Source organism: Bubalus kerabau, chromosome 3 (genome assembly GCF_029407905.1).
Source record: "Bubalus kerabau isolate K-KA32 ecotype Philippines breed swamp buffalo chromosome 3, PCC_UOA_SB_1v2, whole genome shotgun sequence".
NCBI lineage: Eukaryota > Metazoa > Chordata > Mammalia > Artiodactyla > Bovidae > Bubalus > Bubalus kerabau.
The window spans coordinates 138,380,375-138,402,121 of record NC_073626.1 but is presented as its reverse complement, the minus strand read 5'-3'; the positions used below and the strand labels follow the sequence as shown (position 1 = coordinate 138,402,121).

General features: G+C 37.9%; 1 protein-coding gene across 1 annotated transcript in view; it reads left to right on the top strand.

Annotated features, from left to right (window-relative positions):
• Positions 1–21,747, top strand: part of DNAH7 (dynein axonemal heavy chain 7) — a 255,094-nt gene that overhangs the window by 138,665 nt on the left and 94,682 nt on the right. Inside the window, exons 34-42 of the mRNA XM_055572973.1 lie at positions 143–274; positions 1,792–2,016; positions 7,170–7,367; positions 9,703–9,858; positions 10,597–10,765; positions 13,036–13,162; positions 14,377–14,596; positions 17,770–18,642; positions 20,599–20,828. Coding sequence (XP_055428948.1) covers positions 143–274; positions 1,792–2,016; positions 7,170–7,367; positions 9,703–9,858; positions 10,597–10,765; positions 13,036–13,162; positions 14,377–14,596; positions 17,770–18,642; positions 20,599–20,828 — 2,330 coding nt within the window. The remainder of the gene's footprint in view (positions 1–142; positions 275–1,791; positions 2,017–7,169; positions 7,368–9,702; positions 9,859–10,596; positions 10,766–13,035; positions 13,163–14,376; positions 14,597–17,769; positions 18,643–20,598; positions 20,829–21,747) is intronic.

The following is a 21,747-nucleotide window of genomic DNA, read 5'->3' as shown; positions in this document are numbered from 1 at the left end:
AAAACTAGAATTATAATACTAACACCTTTTCGTAGATGTTATGGCTGTTATAACTAAATGAGTTCAATAAAAATTAGTTGATACTGTTTCAATTAGTGCCTCATTTAAACTGCTTCATGGACTTTTTTCTCTGATTTTTCAGGAATTATCTCCTACTTCAGATACAAACTTAGTCCGATCCCTAATGAATCTGATAGACTGTTTTATGAGTGACTTTGCTGATGAAGTCAAAGTAAGAGAGAGAAATGATCGAGAAACTTACTCTTTACTTGAGGTAAGTCTATGTACTCTTTACATGAGGTAAGTCTTTGAATCTTGCAATAGAAAAGGATTTATTGCTTTCCCCAGTAAATTTTCCTAATTAATTAACCTCATTTTTCCTGGAACTGGAGGCTGGATAATGGGTGGAAGCTGAACAGTGAGAAAGAATCAGGTCCCAAATACCAGGTGCTGATAGGAAAACTCCTTGCCTGGTGTTGTATTAAATCATGAAGTTTGGGTGGAGCCCAGTGACCCCCACAGATCTGCTACTGATACCTTGAATCATTTGGCCCAGTCTCAAAGACGATGGCAGCTCTGTTGGTAAATAATCTGCTTGCAGTGCAGGACCTGGATGCGATCCCTGGGTTGGGAAGATTCCTTGGAGGAGGGAATGGCAACCCACTCCAGTATTCCTGCCTGGAGAGTATCCATGGACATAGAAGCCTGGTGGGTTGCAGTCCATGGAGTCACAAAGAGTCAGACAAGACTGAGCAACTGAGCACAGCACACGGCAAAGATGATCAGTCCCCAAAATGTCAATGACCATTTGACAACAAGGTTCACTTCCCTCTTCAACCTCCAAATTATAATTTATTTTTTTTCTTCCCTAATGTTTCTCCTTTCTCATGAGATATAAATATTTAAAATATATGTGTGTATATAAATATTAAGAATGAAGAAAGCAAGAAGATATATAATCTATTTTGTTTTAAATATAGCAATAAAATTATCAATAGACCTTCAATCTTCTTTAATAAAAAAATACTTATTGCTAATGGTCACACTTCTAATGTAGTCAGTGTTACTTTTCTGCTTATTTTTTTATGAAATGCATTTTAAATTTCATTTAAAATAGTTTTCAAAAAGACTCTGAATAATCTAGGAGGTGTCAAGCTAGAGTTCACAACTTTTATGAGTATAGTCAGAACTGTTTTAGCTTTGTCATGGAAAAGGAGATTTGATTTTAAAACAAGCAAACAGACCTTATTTGAGCGGTGTCTTGTTCTGTTCCCTCTGCCTGAGCCTGATAAGAAAGCTTTCAGGACTGTGGTTCTAATGATACAGTCAATGCTCGGGTAATTACTACAACAGGTAAATAAAAGTATATGAATTTGTTTTACTTTACAAAACATTGTATCAAAATTTAATAAACATATATTGTGAGTTGATTATTCTTTATTAAAGTATGCTTTTTTACTTTAATAAAAAGTTATCTCAATATTCTTTTTAATATCAAAGTTCAGCTGTATACTTGAATTAGCACCTGATTTACCAGACTAATCATTCTAAGTTTTCACTGTGCCTAGAATTTATGCTTTGCATTATATTGTCTTCTCTGATAGTCAGATTTTATGACATGTAACTTAATAGAAAAAACTAATTATTACAAAATCCCTAGATTACCTACTACCATATATCAGTTTATTCATTTCCATTCAAAGATATTAATCTGGCTGATCTGATTTAAGCCTCAAGGATGGATTACAGTTATTCTTTAATGCATTCTATCTTCTCATCTCTCCAAATCAGGGCATTTTTCTGTTTTCTTTGATCTGGTCTGTCGGTGCTTCTTGTAAAGATGATGATCGGTTGAAATTTAGTAAGATTCTTCGAGAACTAATGGAAGGCCCGATTTCAGATATAACTCGAAATAGATTTAAATTACTGAGTGGAACTGAACAAACATCTTCAAAACGACTAACTGTTCCATTCCCTGAAAAAGGAACAATTTATGATTATCAGTTTATCACTGAGGTAAGAGTTTTGAAGCAAGATCTGCACCTGTCAATCAGGCAGGGTTTCCCTGGGAGACACATGGCACAGAATGGCTCTGTGGCCACCTTGTCACCACTGTCTACCTAAGAGACAGCATGGAGTAGAAGACGGTATGCTGGATGTGAAGTCAGGCACATCTGGGTCTGGTTTCTTTCTGTAGAGCCTTGGACTGGTTTTTAATCTGCCCAAATCTTGTTTTTCTCATTGATAAAATGGGATAAATAAAAGTGCTGATTGGGCCAGTTGTGCCATTGCATAAAATCACACATTAGGACATCCAGTCCAGCAGCAGGTGAGTACCTCTCAAGGACACACCTCTGGGAGGCTCATGGTGAAGGTGAGCACATCACGGGCTGAGTTCCTGCAGGACTGCAGATGGATTGTTAGGAATTCAGCACTTCCCAAACAGAATGGACAATATACCCTGGGTGGTGTTTGTTCACTTGTTTGTTTTTCTATAACAGCTCCCATAAGTACAGTAATTGAGGGCAAAGTTTAGGCATACGTGTTATTTAAATATGGGCTTCCCAGGTGGTAAAGGACCCGCCTGCAAATGCGAATTCTATCCCTCCTGGGTTGATCCCCTGTAGGAGGGCATGGTAGGCCACTCCAGTATTCTTTCCTGGAGAAATTCATGGACAGAGGAGCCTGCTGGGCTACAGTTCATAGAATTGCAAAGAGTCAGACACGACTGAAGTGACTTAGCATGCATGTATTATTTAAATATATGCAGATTTTAGTGAAATTGATATCACTCTATATCCTCACTGGGCAATTTCATATCCTTCTTCTTCCCTTAATAAAGAGATCAACTCTATCTCACTGATGATTCTTTAATAAAGCTTATTTTTCTAAAACTCCCTATATTCTACCATTTCAGTGGACCGTGATCGATTCAGTTTCCTAATCTTGCACACTGAAGTGTTTTTGTTGTTTTAGTTTTAGTGCTTTGGTGAGTATTCTTGTATACAAGTCATTGTTTACATATCTGATTGTTTCTTTAAGATAGGTTCATCAAATGAGAATTAGTGTATCAATTTAAAAATTTTTATGATTCTTGAGAATCATATTGCTGAACTCACCTCAGAAGAGACTCTTCACCCTGCCAACTGCAAGATACCTTTTTATCTATGCTAATTTTATGATATCCTAAATTTTCAGAGCACTTTGCAGTTTATTAAGTTTTCCTACAATCACTTTTATTTTATTTCCCAGTGAAATGGGAAAGATAGGATTATTTTCCAGATTTTACCATTGAGGGAATTGAGGTTCAGAGATACTTGGTGGTTTTCCCAGGATTGCACAGTCTCTAAACGACTACCTGTTCCAGGTTTTCTGATTCTTAATTTTTCCTTCCCCATAAGGTGGCAAAAGATTCATGTTAGAAAGATTATCAAGAATATCAAAGGAGCATTGTTTCTTCATCAGTTTTAGAAAGTTCTAGTAATTTCTTTGAAATACTGTTTTTTGAGTAATGAAAATTTAGCCTCCTCATATTTTCTACTCTGTGCTCAACACTTCCAAATGATACAAAAATGAATAAAGGACAGTAATGTCCTGTGTGAGTTCCTGAACTCTTCAGGAGAATGTCACGTGTCAGTTCAGTTCAGTCACTCAGTCGTGTCTGACTCTTTGTGACTCCATGAATCGCAGCATGCCAGGCCTCCCTGCCCATCACCAACTCCCAGAGTTCACCCAAATCCATGTCCATCAAGTCAGTGATACCATCCAACCATCTCATCCTCTGTCGTCCCCTTCTCCTCCTGCCCTCAATTTTTCCCAGCATCAGGGTCTTTTCAAATGAGTCAGCTCTTCATCAGGTGGCCAAAGTATTGGAGTTTCAGCTTCAACATCAGTCCTTCCAATGCACACCCAGGACTGATCTCCTTTAGGATGGACTGGTTGGATCTCCTTGCAGTCCAAGGGACTCTCAAGAGTCTTCTCCAACACCACAGTTCAAAAGCATCAATTCTTCAGTGCTCAGCTTTCTTTATAGTCCAACTCTCACAACCATACATGAACACTGGAAAAACCATAGCCTTGACTAGACGGACCTTTGTTGGCAAAGTAATGTCTCTGCTTTTTAATATGTTGTTTAGGTTGGTCATAACTTTCCTTCCAAGGAGTAAGCATCTTTTAATTTCATGGCTGCAGTCACCATCTGCAGTGATTTTGGAGCCCAGAAAAATAAAGTCTGACACTGTTTCCACTGTTTCCCCATATATTTGCCATGAAGTGATGGGACTGGATGCCATGATTTTAGTTTTCAGCATGTTGAGCTTTAAGCCAACTTTTTCACTCTCCTCTTTCACTTTCATCAAGAGGCTCTTTAGTTCCTCTTCACTTTGTGCCATAAGGGTGGTGTCATCTGCATATCTGAGGTTATTGATATTTCTCCTGGCAATCTTGATTCCAACTTGTGCTTCTTCCAGCCCAGCGTTTCTCATGATGTACTCTGCATAGAAGTTAAATAAGCAGGGTGACAATATACAGCCTTGATGTACTCCTTTTCCTGTTTGGAGCCAGTCTGTTGTTACATGCCCAGTTCTAACTATTGCTTCCTGACCTGCATACAGGCTTCTCAAAAGGCAGGTCAGGTGGTTTGGTAGTCCCATCTCTTTGAGAATTTTCCACAGTTTATTGTGATCCACACAGTCAAAGGCCTTGGCATAGTCAATAAAGCAGAAATAGATGTTTTTCTGAATCTCTCTTGCTTTTTAGGTGATCCATACACTAGGACAAAAGAGTTCCATATGTCAAGGTCCAGGAACCTGGGGCATTTTTGGAAACAGTAGACTCATCAGTGAGGCTGGGTTGTGGGACACTTGAAGATGTAAAGGAAGATGGGTCTGAATTTTAATATACTTTGAATGACCACGAGCTTAAACTGGATTTTGTAAGAATGGAGAGGGCAGTGATGTTTTTCTAAGGACAGTTAACATATTTTTGAAATTTTTGTTATAGACACTGCCTTAGCAAATGAAAACTTTAGTTCACAAAGCTAATAGGATGCAAAGACACAGTGTAATGTTTCAGTTTCAGTTCAGTTCAGTCGCTCAGTCGTGTCCGACTCTTTGCGACTCCATGAATCGCAGCACGCCAGGCCTCCCTGTCCATCACCAACTCCCGGAGTTCACTCAAACTCACGTCCATCAAGTCGGTGATGTTACTTCATAATAATAATAATCTCATGTTAAGAAATCTTGTCTCTTCTGGATATCTCTTACACATCAACATGAATTTAGCTAATAATATTGAGCCATACACTTAAAAATGGTTGAAGTTAAATTTTAGGTGTTTTTTTCTTTATTACAATTAAAAAAAGAGACATACTACTATAATAAAATAGATAACTAATAAGGACCTGTATATAGCACCAGGAACTTTACTCAGTACTCTAATGTTGTGTATGGGAAAAGAATCTAAAAAAGAGTGGATATATGTATATATATAACTGATTCACTTTGCTGTACAGCAGATACACAACAGTGTAAATCATCTATCAGTTCAGTTCAGTTCAGTCGCTCTGTTGTGTCCGACTCTTTGCGACCCCATGAATCGCAGCACGCCAGGCCTCCCTGTCCATCACCAACTCCCAGAGTTCACCCAGACTCATGTCCAACGAGTCAGTGATGCCATCCAGCCATCTCATCCTCTGTCATCCCCTTCTCCTCCTGCCCCCAATCCCTCCCAGCATCAGAGTCTTTTCCAGTGAGTCAACTCTTTGCATGAGGTGGCCAAAGTACTGGAGTTTCAGTTTTAGCATCATTCCTTCCAAAGAAATCCTAGGGCTGATGTCCTTCAGAATGGACTGGTTGGATCTCCTTGCAGTCCAAGGGACTCTCAAGAGTCTTCTCCAACACCACAGTTCAAAAGCATCAATTCAAAGAAAAAAAAAAAAACACAAAACAAAAGCATCAATTCTTCGGCACTCAGCCTTCTTCACAGTCCAACTCTCACATCCATACATGACCACAGGAAAAACCATAGCCTTGGCTAGACGGACCTTTGTTGGCAAAGTAATGTCTCTGCTTTTGAATATGCTATCTAGGTTGGTCATAACTTTCCTTCCAAGGAGTAAGCGTCTTTTAATTTCATGGCTGCAGTCACCATCTGCAGTGACTTTGGAGCCCCAAAAAATAAAGTCTGACACTGTTTCCACTGTTTCCCCATCTATTTCCCATGAAGTGATGGGACCGGATGCCATGATCTTTGTTTTCTGAATGTTGAGCTTTAAGCCAACTTTTTCACTCTCCTCTTTCACTTTCATCAAGAGGCTCTTTAGTTCCTCTTTACTTTCTGCCATAAGGGTGATGTCATCTGCATATCTGAGGTTATTGAGATTTCTCCTGGCAGTCTTGATTCCAGCCTGTGTTTCTTCCAGCCCAGCGTTTCTCATGATGTACTCTGCATATAAGTTAAATAGGCAGGGTGACAATATACAGCCTTGACGTACTCCTTTTCCTGTTTGGAATCAGTCTGTTGTTCCATGTCCAGTTCTAACTATTGCTTCCTGACCTGCATACGAATTTCTCAAGAGGCAGATCAGGTGGTCTGGTATTCCCATCTCTTTCAGAATTTTCCACAGTTTATTGTGATCCACACAGTCAAAGGCTATACTCCAATAAAATTTTTTTTTATTTTAAAATCAAAAAGAGAAAGAAATCATAAAGAGAAAGAAATCTTGCTTGAAATAATAAGCTGATGTGCAAGTACCATTATAAAAGTCAAACAAATGCAGCTGATGGTCTGTCTAGAAAAATATTCTGTATTGGTTAACATATCTTTACTCTTTAACACATTGATTAGATCAGTTTTCTCAATGCTATTAAAGAATCTAATATTTGGCAAAAGTAACTGATCGTTGGGTTGATATAATCAGTGATTCCAGGACATCAAATTATTACATCATTGCCATTTCATTTTTATCTATACAAAAGCCAGTTTCTCCTTAATTTGACACAAAATTTAAAAAATTAGAGTGAAGAGTTTTAAAGGATAAAAACAAATGTATACATATCAAGGATTGTTGGTCTTGATCTTTCATCTTTTCTGCAGTGATGCAGAAGTACAGAGCTTCTGAACATATTTTACAATATGACATTCGCTATTTGGTTATTTGTTGTAAACAGGGAATAGGAAAATGGGAACCATGGGTAAAGAAGTTAGCCGAAGCTCCTCCAATTCCCAAGGATGTGATGTTTAATGAAATCATTGTGCCAACTCTGGACACAATTCGATACTCTGCACTAATGGAATTGTTGACCACCCATCAAAAGCCTTCAATATTTGTAGGACCAACAGGAACGGGAAAGAGTGTTTACATTATTGTAAGTATTATAGAAATATCCATATTAAAATGTACAAAATAGTCCAAAGAATATTATTTCTTAAATGACCTGAACTGGTAGGCAGTGTTTTTAAAATACTTATGTATTTCTACATTTATGTTTTGGAACCATAGAGAATTTTTGAGTAATTACCAAATTATCAAAATTACCAATGTCTCTTTCCAAAGAGAATTTATCTTTGGAAATTGATTAAAGATATGCTACTTTATATCACTAAATTATTGTCCATTTTAAAAGGTATTTTAATGAAAATAGCTTATATAGGACAAAAGAAAATTTTATCTGCCTTAAAAACAGTGTTTTGGTTAATATTTAATTTTCTCAATTATTGAATATATGAGCATTACTGTGTGGTAATCAGACTGATTTCCTTTAATAATTTCTGGGATCATACCCACTGTGTGTTAAGAAAATGTTAGCTGTTATAAAAGATATGCCCCAAATCTCAGTAGCTTTATGAAACCTGAGTTCTCTTGTGTTTAGGGGGTCATACTAATCAAAGACCAGTTCTTGCCTCTAGTTTCAAATTTCTGAAAGCAGAAGGCTGGCTGGAGCTAAGAGTAAATAACACCTCCAGCCTTTGGCGTGGCAAGTAAGTGCGTTTCTCCCAGGTCATTTGGACAATGTGAAATATAAGTGAATGTGATCATTCTTGGGCCTCCATTCCATATAACTGCCCACAGCAAGGAGGGAATGCCACTACTCCTCTTAGGTCAGCAAACTGTGCAATGTGAATGTTCCTTTGGAGTATCTAAGGAACCTTCCCATCTGCTCTTCTTAGAGAGCAAACATTTGGAAGCTGCCATGGGAGCAGGCAAGATAGCCTTAATCAGGAGAAATCACAATGACCCCAGTGAATAGGACTTTTGCCTTCTCCCTCCAGCTGTGCTTACTACTCAGCTGTGGGATAGGAAGAAGAGGAGGCAGGTGGAGGAGAGGGGAGGGCCTGTTAGTGGCTCCTCCCGAGTTGCAGGTTCCCAGTCAACTCTCATTTCCCTAATTGTGGTAGTACTTGTTTATAGTTCTTTATTGATTCTATGTTTAATACAGTCCCCCCTTTGGGTTATATAGTCAAATAATCATTCTGGTATTATTTGTTGAATAATTTCTTCCCCAACGGATTGAAATGTTGCTTTTATTGTACTAAATGCTGTATGTATCAGGGAATATCCAAGAGTGGGGAGGGAAGAAGTTTAGACTGAGATTTTAAATCAAGGTGTTGAGTTGGACTGAATTAAAAAATAAGTGTACAGAAAGCTGAAGGATTTATCTAAGATACTATCAAGAGTTAGGAAATGAAGACATGATTCAAGGAGGTGGGTGGGGAAAAAGAAAGTCTTCTGTCATCTGTACTCCCATCAAATGGCAGTCCAGCTAATAAACTGCCCAGGCCAAAGAAAAAATTACTTTTTACAACATTGGAAACATACTTCACATATTATTTTGTAATCTGCTTTTTTTCTTCTTAATGTACTGTGAATACTTTCCTGTTTTATTATTCTTCTACAAGATGATTTGTAGAACACAACATCTTGGTTAAGAATCATTGTAATTGTACCTGCTTTCCAGTAAATTCCATTTTGAAAGTACAAATTATATTATGTAAGCTTCCTAACTTATAGTCAGATAACTTGCAGAAAGATAATAAGCTGTATTACAGAGAACATTGATCTGCAGAGAGACAAGTGGCAGTCTAAATTCTTGTCTCATTTCTGAGACCTTAAGCCAAGTTTCTTAAGCTCTGAGTCCCTATGATTTTATGGTGAGTAGGAGTGTGTACTGGAGAAGGAACTGGCACCCCACTCGAGTACTCTTTCCTGGAAAATCCCATGGATGGAGGAGTCTAGTAGGCTGCAGTCCATGGAGTCACTAAGAGTTGGACACAGCTGAGTGACTTCACTTTCACTTTTCACTTTCATGCATTGGAGAAAGAAATGGCAACCTACTCCAGTGTTCTTGGCTGGAGAATCCCAGGGACGGGGGAGCCTGGTGGGCTGCCCTCTATGGGGTCGCACAGAGTCGGACATGACTGAAGCGACTTAGCAGCAGCAGCAGCAGCAGTAGCAGCAGCAGCAGGAGTGTGTACTCTGCATGGTGTTTTTGGAAATCAGAGAAGCCATGTGCCCAGGGCCTGGACAGATAGAGACATTCCATTGACTTGGTAACTATTATGTCTATTGATTCCATCTCTTTTCTTATTATGACACTTGAAGATTAAATTTGAGTACGTCAACAATGATGCTTAGTGTTATTTTCAAGTGTCAAAACATGATGGCAACTATGGCTCATCTTATTATTTCTTGCTATTATACAGAATTTTCTTTTAAATCAACTCAATAAAGATATCTACAAGCCTTTGCTGATTAACTTCTCAGCACAAACTACAGCAGCTCAAACTCAAAATATTATCATGTCAAAACTGGACAAAAGAAGAAAGGGAGTTTTTGGTCCTCCTTTGGGCAAGAAAATGGTAATTACTCTCTGTTTCTATACATATAATATAGCACTTTCACTATTCCTGGGCATTATTACATTCAGAACAAGGAAACCAGATATACTAGGACTTGACATCTTTTTGTAGTATAGTTTTTATTAATGTATCACAAATGTTGGTTAAGAAGTCTTCTTAAAAGTGTTTTTATATTGTATGTGCATTTGGCAACTTGACATTAAAAACAAGCAGTTGCCTTTTGAATTCAAAGTAGAATATTCACCTGGGAAATTATCTACCTTCCTAATTCTCTCATTAACATTTTTACTCAGCAGAGTCTTTGCTGCTTGCTCTCTAGGCCTTTAAACAACCAAGCTATCAATTGACTTTTCTGTGTTCCTCTGCCAAGAATACCCTTTTCAGCCTTACTCTTATCACTCAGAGTTTATAATCATTTGAAGATCACACCTTTCTCATTTATTTTAATTTAATTGAAGTTGTACAAGGAAAAAAGAGATGGCATATTGAGAAACAAGTTATATGAGAGGATTAATAAGTTCTGAACTGTTAACTATAAAGGTGAGTAATAAGACTGTCTCCCTGTTCCTTGGTAACATGGATGCTAAGAGATAGTCCTGATGTGCAAAGAAATCATCACTTCTCACTTACGCACTTCACAAAAAGGAACCTTATTCTTTGCCTGAACATTGTTTGCACCACAGGACACTATATTAAGATGCTAATGTTTTCTAATAGCTTTTCTCCTTTCATTCTCAGGTTGTCTTTGTAGATGATGTCAATATGCCTGCTCGAGAGGTGTATGGGGCCCAGCCTCCCATCGAGTTACTTAGACAATGGTTAGATCACTGGAATTGGTATGACCTGAAAGACTGTTCTATGATTAAACTAGTGGACATTCAAATTATGTGTGCTATGGGACCTCCAGGTATGTTTTCAGAGTTTGTGATCACTCTGGCTATATATAAAGAGCAGGAGAAAGAGAAATCCTGTCAGACAACCTGAGTTACAGTGTTTTGTGTACATATTTTCTATGTCTCTTTGTTTGTTGTGACCTAACTGTGACCACAGTGATCAGCGCTGCACAGTGGATTGCCTTCTTTGTGGTCTGTGCTGTGTTTAGTCGCTCAGTTGTGTCCGACTCTTTGCAATCCACTGGACTGTAGCCTGCCAGGCTCCTGTGTCCATCCAGTTATTCAGGGAAAAACACTGAAGTGGGTTGTCCTTTCCTTCTCCAGGGGATCTTCCTGACCCAGGGATCGAACTCATGTCTCCTGCATTGCCTGCAGATTCTTTACCTGCTGAGGCATCAGAGAAGCCCTGTTTGGGGCTCTCCAAAATCCTTTTTCTTCCATGTTCTCTTCCATGTTTGCTCTCCATTTCCTCTTCCTGCATTCTGAGGTCTCAGATCCCCTGAAAATCCAGATTCCCCTGCAGAAGCTCATTTTCCTCTGTTTCATTCCTTAAAGTTTCAGCTGTATGAAACATCCCTGCTTTCCCCTATCCCAATCACTTCCCATTTTAGTGAGTCTCTGGATTTAGACAGACTGTTGAGGGAATTTAAGTAGGAAATGATGAAAAGAATGAATTATTAGATATTCTTTATACTTTTCAAGGGAAGTTTATAAACTCAGATCTCTATGTAGGAAAAAAATTTCTTTTATTCTAGAATATCTGAAATAGCTTGATTTAACTAACTGGACATCTTTAACTGTTCTTTTCCTGAACTCAAGCTGTTGTTTTATATTTTTAATAACTCCCTTTTTTCAATGTGCCATGTCTTAGGGGATTTCTGCACTATTTGCTTCTGAACTCGACCTTTATCTGACCTGTAATGCAGACAGTTTGCTCTGAGTAATTGCTCTCAGCACCCTCTCGGGCCCACTTTGAATGCTATTCCCCCTTCTTTTTTTTTCTAATTCTGTTACTCCTGGGTCCCAGACTTCAGTTCTGTTCTGCCTCTTCCCATCCCCCAGCAGTCATTTGTAGTAAGTGTCTACTTTCCCTGCCTCTTCGGGGACTGGACAGGGGAGCAGACTGAATCCATGAGATATCTTTTCCTCTTGGACCTCATTTTCTAAGAAAAGACCACCATTTCTGAGTGGTGGAGGAAAGGCTGAAGACACAGCTGGGTATATGATCTTACACCTTTCCTTCTGTAGCCCTTTCTCCATCTCCTTAAACTTGCCCAGGTAAATCAGTGTTTATTATGAGCTTCTAAATACATAGCAATACCTAACTGTTTTGATCTATAACTGTAGACTACTAGTTATATGCTTTCACACATTGTTTATATTTTTAGAATCAGCACAGTATAATGCAGTGATAAAAGCAAAGTACAGATTTACTTGGTTTAAAACAAACATAAAACCTGAACCTATAGGTTTTTAAGCAAAATATATATTAAAGATATTACGCATTTTTAAAACCACTCTTTACTGGAGATTTCATGATAGAATCCCTTTAATGAGACAGTGCATTTTATTGATACATGTGAGGATGATAATGTAAACAATTTTATAAAATGGTGTTACATTCTAAATCTGTTTTTAAATTTTCGTATTTGAAATCATAACAATTATTTCGTGAAAATGAGATATTCCTCCAATTTTTAGAATCAAAAGCAGCCAGTGAAGTGGCCATGTGAACCACAAAGAGTAGTCTTAGGGAAATTTATTTCAAGATGTGAGGGAAGAATGAGGCTGTATGTCAAGGTCATGCTGAATTTCAGCCATGTGAAAACGACCTTAAAGTGTGGTCAATCAGAACCATCAGGATTATATCAATATTGCATACAATATTATAATAATATTATATAGTATTGTCCTAATATTGTATTATAATGAGAATGTTTGACAGTTTACTGCTTTGGGCTATGTATAAATCATGGAGAAGGTAGACACTGGGTCTTTCTGTCTGGTTGGATTTCCTTTGGTAAATAGACCTGACCAAGATTATATCTGATTGAACTTATACAGATCCTTTTCAACTAGAAAACAATACTTTGAGGTTGAGGGAAAAACTGTTTTAAGATCAATTTTATCCAGATAATTGATTTCTTCTCTCTTTGTGCCATAAATTTGTCCATCTTCCACACAGTTTTATGCTGTAAAGTGTAGAGAAAATACTCTGGTATATACGAAAATACTCTGTTATATATGAGTAGCATCGTTAAGGATTGTCCTTTTTGATATTTAGGTGGTGGTCGAAATCCAGTAACTCCTCGATACATGCGGCATTTCAATATTATAACAATCAATGAGTTTAGTGATAAATCTATGTTTACAATATTTTCTAGAATCTTAACCTGGCATTTAAAAACCTGGTAAGTAATTGAAAGTGTGTTAGTTTTTTCCTTAGTGGGTATAAAATCTTTGGGGAACATGTCGGTATAAGTAGTGCTTCTCAAACTTCCACAAAAGCACCTCTAGACAAGGAAGAAGGTAACAGGCAGCAGTTGCTTCCCTCTGCTCCCATCTCCAGGAATGGGAACAGAACACAAAAAGCCTGCAGGATCTTTCTCTTTTTCCTTTATTTGTCTGAAGTCTTAGATTTTAACCTAAAAATTCATACACATTTTGCATCCCGTTGTGTAATATGTCCATGTTGGAACGATCAATATTTTGAATTTTTGCCATGTAGTTCAGTTAATGCTGGAAAGATTGCCAGGTTTATCCTGTGACTTTGACAGCCTCTAGTAAAACTCTTGAGTTCCCCAGGGGTGTCCATGTCTAGGTTTGAGTGTAGCCTTGGAGCCTGTGCCCTGGGAAAATGTTGCTCCCTAAATCTGGACACTCAGCACTTCTCCACAAGATTCTTGGAGATAGGGAGCCAAGTGGCCCTGAGCAGTACAAGTGTTGGCTCCCTGATGTGGACACCATTCTTAGGAAACTGTCATTCCTTGTCTTATGCAATGGTGATGGAGGGGAAAGCTGACTGCTCATCAAGCCAGAAGTGAAATAAAGCCAATTTTTTCAAATGGATATTCTCTCCCCAGGTTCTTTCTACCTTAATCATTCCTTTGCCCTTTAAAAGAAATCTTCGTTCACTATTTCACTTTGTTTTAACTCTTTTTTCTTTTTCCCCTTTCCTTACTTTTTTCTGATTTTTTTTCTCCCTTCCCTTTCTCTGAAAATACCCATTTCACCAGTGTTCTTCAAGGATCCTATGTATATGCAGCTAAGAATGCCAGGTAGTGGAAGAGGTTAGGAAGCATCATCTAGTAGGTCCTGGGTTTAAGTTACATAATATGGGTTCCTTGGCTGGCTCTTCTGCCCTTTTATTTAAGCAGTTTTAAGCTCATTAAACTGGTCCTGCTTACTCATGGAGTTCCTTTGAACATAAAATAATGAATGGAAAGTAGCTTTAAAAGAAGCAAAAATTCTATTATTATTATTATAGCAAGAAATGGTAATTTTGTAAATGAAATCAATTGATTTAATATAAGAAAAATTCATGTTAGTTGTACTAAATATCACTATGTATCATAAGTCTATGTTTGCTAACATATTCTTTCTTTTCACTTAAAAAAATTTTAAGTTATAAATTTCCAGATGACTTTCTAGATTTGACAACACAAATTGTAAATGGTACAATGACTCTGTATAAAGAAGCAATGAAGAATCTCTTGCCTACTCCAGCTAAATCTCACTACCTGTTCAACCTCCGAGATTTCTCCCGTGTCATTCAGGGTGTATGTTTGTCAAGACCAGAAACAGCAGAGACCAAAGAAGTGATTAAACGTCTTTGGGTTCATGAGGTAAATCTCTGTGCTACTAAAACATGATTATGCAAGAAACAAAGATTTTACCCTGCCAAAAACTGGGTGAAGAAATATCCAGCAATTGTTGAAATGCATTCCACTATTTGGCATTATGAAGGTCAATGGTCAGGATAATTTTTAAAAATACTTCACACTAACATATTCTATGACACTTAAGATGCTTTATCTCTGATTTTCAGGACTTTCTATTGATTTATAGGCTGTTTCAAAGGAGCTATCATTTTAAGTCTCCTTTAAGTGATTTTAATCCTTTCAGTTTGACTTCAAATAATTTTGAGACAGAAATACTTTTGTTTTTTGTTAGTTCATGAGTGTTAGCAGACTTATTCATAATAGCCAAAAAGTGGAAACAATTCAAATATACATTGGCTGATGAACAGCCAACGTGGGCTCTGTGCGTGTGTGTGTGTGTGTGTGTGTGTGTGTGTGTGTGTGTGTGTGTGTACATACACACAATGGAGCTCTTTTCAGCCCTAAAAAGAAATACTGATATATGTTACAACATGAACAAACCTAGAAAACATTACACTAAGTGAAAGAAGCAAGACACAAAAGGCCAATACAATATAATATTTTTCCATTTATATGAAATGTCTGGAATAAGCAAATGCATAGTGATAGAAAGTAGATTAATGGTTGCCAGAGGCTATGGGGACATGGAGTAGGAATAGTAAGGAGTGACTGCTAATGGGTATAGGGTTTCTTTGGGGGGTGTTGAAAAAGATCTAGAATTAGATGGTGGTAATGGTTGCACAACATTGTGGATATTCTAAAAGCTGTTGAATTATATGCTTTAAAAGTGAATTTTATGATATGTAAATTATACATAATTAGAAGAATTTGTGATCAAGACTTTAAGATAAATAAGTTCAAAGGACAAATACAGGATAAATTCTTCCCTGCAAAGGTTTGGATTTATAATGGAAACTTAAAAACATAAGGGATGGCAATAGAATAAAAGTTCCCTGTGGGGGAGGCAGGAGGGCAGCTATCCACAGAAGTGAGAGTGAGAGAGTCTGCTAAGGTACTGAGGATGTTCTATATCTTGATCTTGGTGGCAGTTATGTGGGTGTATAATGTGTGAACATTCCTGGAGGTGTACACTGAAGATTTTTGTACCTTATGGTAAGGAAATTTTAAAAAAGAAAAAGAATCTTCCTACTCATCATCCTCAAAATTTGTAAGTCAACGATACAGAAGGGGGCCCTAGATGCAGGTGTGATGACAGTCTTTGAGAAACACTGTCTTGGGTTCTCGCTTAATTGCAGTTAGATAATATTATACTTGATTCATGCTTAAACACCGATGCCCAATATATGTGGTTGGCTTAATTTAGCTTCCTTTCCTCATTAGAAGAAAGGGGGCCTCAGTGTCTCAAGCTGAGCAAGTGACTGTTGTCATATTTTGGGAAACCCAGTCGTCCAGGAGAGTAATAGCTTTTGGACTACTTGGTCAGAGTAAGTGGGAAGCTTCCATCACATCATGTATGCAGCCACTGGCGTTATGAAAACGGATGACGCTAGTATGTCAACTTGACAGCGGTGAAAATACTAAAATCATTATTCTTAAACATAATCAGGCTGATTCCAAGGCAGTTTGTAATAATTATTTCTCAGTTCTTAGTGTTTTCAGACCTGTTGTCATTTCATTTTTGCCATGCATCTATGAGATTTGCAAGGCAAGTATTACCACTTCTGTTTTATAAGGTGAAGAAGCCGATGCAGACAGGATTAATGCTAGAAATTTTGCTGACAGAAATATGCGTTGCTTGTATCATATGAGTCTTAGTCTGCTAGCGTTGTCATAATAAAAATACCACAGACTGAGTATCTTAAACAACAGAATTTTACTTTCCCATACCTCTGGAGGCCAAAAGTACAAAATGAAGGTGCTGTCTGTGTGGATTTCTGGTGAGGCTCTCTTCCTGGCTCACAGAGGGTTTTCTTCTCAGTGTCCTCACAAGGTCTTCTGTGTTCCTGCCGTGAGAGAATGAGGGCTCTGGTGTCCCTTTTCCTACAAGAACACCAATCCTGTAGGATTAGGGCCCCACCCACAGGACCTTTTTAAACTCAGTTACCTTCTTAATGGACCTCTCTCCAAATACAGTCACATTTAAGGAATAAGGCTTCAGTGTATGAATGTGGGCACAGGGGAAACAATTCTGTCCAAAACAGACTGTAAAGTCAAAGTAAAAGTCTCTCAGTTGTGTCTTACTGTTTGTGATTCCATGGACTATATAGTCCATGGAATTCTCCAGGCCAGAATACTGGAGTGGGTAGCCTTTCCCTTCTCCAGGAGATCTTCCCAACCCAGGGATCGAACCCAGGTCTCCCACATTGCAGGGGGATTCTTTACCAGCTGAACCCCAAGGAAGCCCAAGAATACTGGAGTGGGTAGCCTGTCCCTTTTCCAGGGGATCTTCCTGACCCAGGAATTGAACCCAGGTCTCCTGCATTGCAGACAGATTCTTTACTGACTGAGCTATAGAGATATTCATACCACTTTAAGGAAATATTAATAGTATGTAGCAAACTTGATTAACTATTTTTGCAGTCTCTCAACATGTGCATGTAAGTGGAGATCTATTTTAGTATATTGCATCTGCAGTTACTTACAACAAAAATAATTAACATGTCCAAAACAAAGTTTCCTCCATCTGAGACATTCTTACGTTTTCTATAAAATATGCTTTTATAAAGACAGTAATATCTATAGATTTGCCAATAAATTCAAAATATTATCTGGCTGGGAAAAGGAAACAATCACTGCAAGGGAGTTGCAAAACACTAGACACTGGGGCCCAGTTCTGTTACCTGTATCTGTATGACCAGCAAAGGCAGCCACCTCCCTTCTCTAGTCTTTTTTCCCCTTCTCTAGTCCTTAGTGCACTTAACACTTCTATAATCTGCTGCAATGTCCCTAATCTACCTTCATTTATTGGTAACAATGTAACTATGTTTTATTCCAAATATATGATCAAATGTAATATTTAAAATAAATATTATGCCATTCCTTGTTTAGATCTGCTTTTAATAAAACCCATGGAAATTTCTCGAGAGTACTTTTTATATTTACTTCAGATTAGCACAGAAATAGCACTTTAAAATAGGAAAATCGATTCTTAAAGCTGCTTTTTAATTATTGTACAGGTCCTGAGAGTGTATTATGATCGCCTTCTGGATAATGCAGACAGAAGTTGGCTTATCAGCTACATTCAAGAAATCTTAAAAACATATATGGAAGAAAATTTTCATGAGCTTTTTCAAAGTTTGGATTTTGATAATGATGGGATAGTGGAAGAAGATGATTTACGCAGCTTAATGTTCTGTGATTTCCACGATCCCAAGAGAGAGGATACCAACTACAGAGAAATTGCTGATGTGGATGCTCTCCGGGTGATAGCAGAAGCTCACCTAGAAGAATACAACAATATGAGCAAAAAAACAATGAACCTTGTCTTGTTCCGGTTTGCCATTGAGCACATCAGCAGAATTTCCAGGATCCTGAAACAGCCTCGCAGCCATGCTCTTCTGGTTGGTGTTGGAGGGAGTGGAAGGCAGTCCGTCACCAGATTAGCTGCCCACATGGCTGATTCTTCAGTTTTCCAGGTTGAAATTTCCAAGGGCTATGGTAACTCTGAGTGGCATGAAGATTTAAAAGTGATCTTAAGAAAATGTGCTGAAGGGGAGATGCAGGGTGTTTTCCTATTTACAGATACTCAGATTAAAAAGGAGTCATTTCTAGAAGATGTCAACAATCTGCTAAATGCTGGGGAGGTTCCAAATCTCTTTGCATTGGATGAGAAACAGGAGATATGTGATAAGATGCGTCAGATAGATCGCCAACGGGATAAAACCAAACAAACAGACGGAAGCCCCATAGCTCTTTTCAACATGTTTGTTGACCGCTGCCGCAACCAACTGCATGTTGTCCTTGCCATGAGTCCCATTGGAGATGCATTTCGGATTCGTCTTAGAAAGTTCCCTGCTCTTGTAAACTGCTGTACCATTGACTGGTTTCAGGTATTGTCATGTAAATCTTAGATAGACTTGTAGAAATATTGATTCTCCATCATCAGCATGACTTATTTTAAAGTCCACCCTACCCGCTACAATTGTGGCTCAGCAGAATTTTCTGATCAATAATAATATATTTTATGAAATTAAAATTCAAAAATCATTATAACAGAAGAACCTTTTATTACTAGTGTATACAGTCATTGATATCAACTTATTGTAGAAAGTTTTAGGATAAAGTTGTATGTCTGTCAGGTTCCTGACAGGGAAGAAAGAATACCTGGGAAGGCCTCACTGAGGAAAGTTGAATGAAGGAACTGTTCATGAAGGTGTAGGCAGGATTAAAGGAACTTGAGAGGGATGGTGAGGCAGGAAATGGTAGAGCATAGCAAGAAGATGTTACTACAGCTGGGTTTAAAGGGGCATAGGGAGGAAAATGTGTTACTGGAACTTGAAGCTGTGGAAGTAGGAAAGTCTGAGGGGATCAGGAACCCCAAACCTAGAGTTCAGCTTCTGCTAGAAAGCAAGAGGGATAGAAATGCCTCTACCTCTCTCTTTTCCCACCCTCCAGTCTCTTTCCTTTAGAAAACCTGGCAGAAAGTCAAAAGGAAGAAACTCCCAGTGACCACTTTTTCTAATAAATTTCAGTATCAGAAGTACAGAACATACAAGGGCATAGGGTAGGAAGTTTGTGAGCTGTGGCAGAGATCCTGTGAGTGAGATCTAACACATAGGAATTTTTGACCTTGGGGAATTTACATAGCCCCTTTGTCCTTCCAATTTCTGCTAAGATTTCATGAAAAAACATATTTATTGAACCCTTGCTTTATAGCAGATCTTATTCTAAAGCTGGAGATGAGTCAGAAAATGAAATAGACTAGGCTTCTGCTTTTCTTGAGTTTACTTACATGCTTGCAAATTAGTGAAAAATAATTCCATCATACAGGGTAGCATAAATGGAGTAAAAGGTTTTCTGAATCAGTGACCTTTAGGAGGAAACATAAAGGACAAAAAGTGCCAGTACTGAGAGGATCTGGTCAGAGACAAGAAATTAGTGATGACAAGGAGCTTCATAGGAAGATTGAATAGAGTGAGAAAAACTCAGGACAAGGGCATAGTACCTGAGGGGGAAATTACATAGAGTTTGGTTGGAAAGGTGGAAAGGGCCAGATCAAGTAGAGATTTACAGATTAGCTTTGGATTTTGTTTTGAATATGTTGGGAAGTCTTCAAACAATTGTAAATTGAGAGTGTGAAATTAGCTGTTAATAATCTGCATTTGATGAGATCACTCTGGCAACTCCATAGAGCACACAAGCAGGGTGGACAGTTAGGACACTGTTGAAATAATCCAGAAAAACAATAACAGAGTTGAACTGCAATGGCAATTATAGGTGTGAAGGAAATGAGTTGGAAGCTATTTTAGGGATGGTGCCCATAGAACCAGATTTTGAGATGGATATAGAATTGAGGTGTTTACTAAGTTGGGAAGATTGCAACCATTTGGGGGGAGATATGACCATGATTCAGACTTGTTGAGTTTGAGGCGATTATGGAAGAAATCAAGGAGGTAGTTATTCATCTAATTCTGGAGTTTAGGGTAAAGGATAGTAACATTTATTTCAGAAATTTGGGGAGAATTGAATGAGATAATAGTAGTAGAATGTGCAAAAAGATACACATTCTATAAATTTGGTTCCTTTTTACTTCCTTGCTCCTGCAATACTCATGTACAATTTCTCTAACTCCTGAACAAACCAGAAAGAGTTAACATTACATGCATTAGCTACTGGCTCCCTGTCCTAAGCAGTCAAGTACTTGGGGGGAAGTTTCTCCTGAGTTTCTGTCCCACCCCATTCCTCATGCTTTCCCCTGCATTTCCACCATCTGTGAAGGACCTCAGTAGTAACAGACTCCTGTCAGTAACTTCGATGATATGCTAAAGCATTTATCTTACATTCAGTCCTGGCCTGAAGACGCACTACAGGCAGTTGCCTCCCGCTTCCTGGAAGACATTGAAATGTCAGAGGAAATACGAGATGGCTGCATTGAGATGTGTAAAAGCTTCCACACTTCTACTATAGATTTATCGACATCCTTCTATGTTGAACTTCAAAGATACAATTATGTGACACCTACCTCTTATCTTGAATTAATCTCTACCTTCAAACTGTTGTTGGAAAAGAAAAGGAGGTAAAAATGAAATTTCTTATTCCTAAGTAAGCTATGGTGGTTTTAAAACATTTGTGTGGACAAAAATGACATAGCAAAAATGAAGATTTTTATTTCATATATGTGTATACTGTGAGTTTTGTTGAATCGTTTAATGATTTACTCCACAAACATTTTTAGGTTAGGGAGCAAGGCTTATTCTTTTGTGCACATGATTGCCCAGCACGTCATAAAGGTATAATCATATTTAAGGAATGAAGATGTGCCACTCGGAGCTGCAGTAAGGCCCCAGGGTACTTTGACAGTGCTATTGGGTAAACATCACTAGTGAGTAATTTTTCTTCAATAAGTAATTAGATAATAAATAAACCTTCTCTTTAGGTACTGAACAACTGGAACCTAGAGACAGCCACTCAATATACGTAGCTAGCTTTCCTTCTTTAAGTAAACTCTTATTTGAGAACATCAATACAAATATCAGTAAACTTATATACTATAGAATGTGTCAATGTGAGCTTTTTTGATGTTGTTGACGTTAACCTATACATGCAGAAAAGTTGATTCAACAGTTTCTTTGATTCTAAAAATTAATACTCGGTCTCCTTGGGTCAGGAAGATCCCCTGGAGGGGGAAATGGCAACCCATTCTGGTATTCTTGCCTAGAAAGTTCCATGGACAGAGGAGCCTGGTGGGCTACAGTCCGTGGGGTCACAGAGTCAGACATGACTGAGCACATGACACATTTTCCACACAGACACACATATGTATTATAAGATGTAAAAATAAAGACACACATATGTATTATAAGATGTAAAAATAAAGACACACATATGTATTATAAGATGTAAAAATAAAGACACACATATATATTATAAGATGTAAAAGTAAAGACACATATGTATTACAGGATGTAAAAATAAAGACACACATATGTATTATA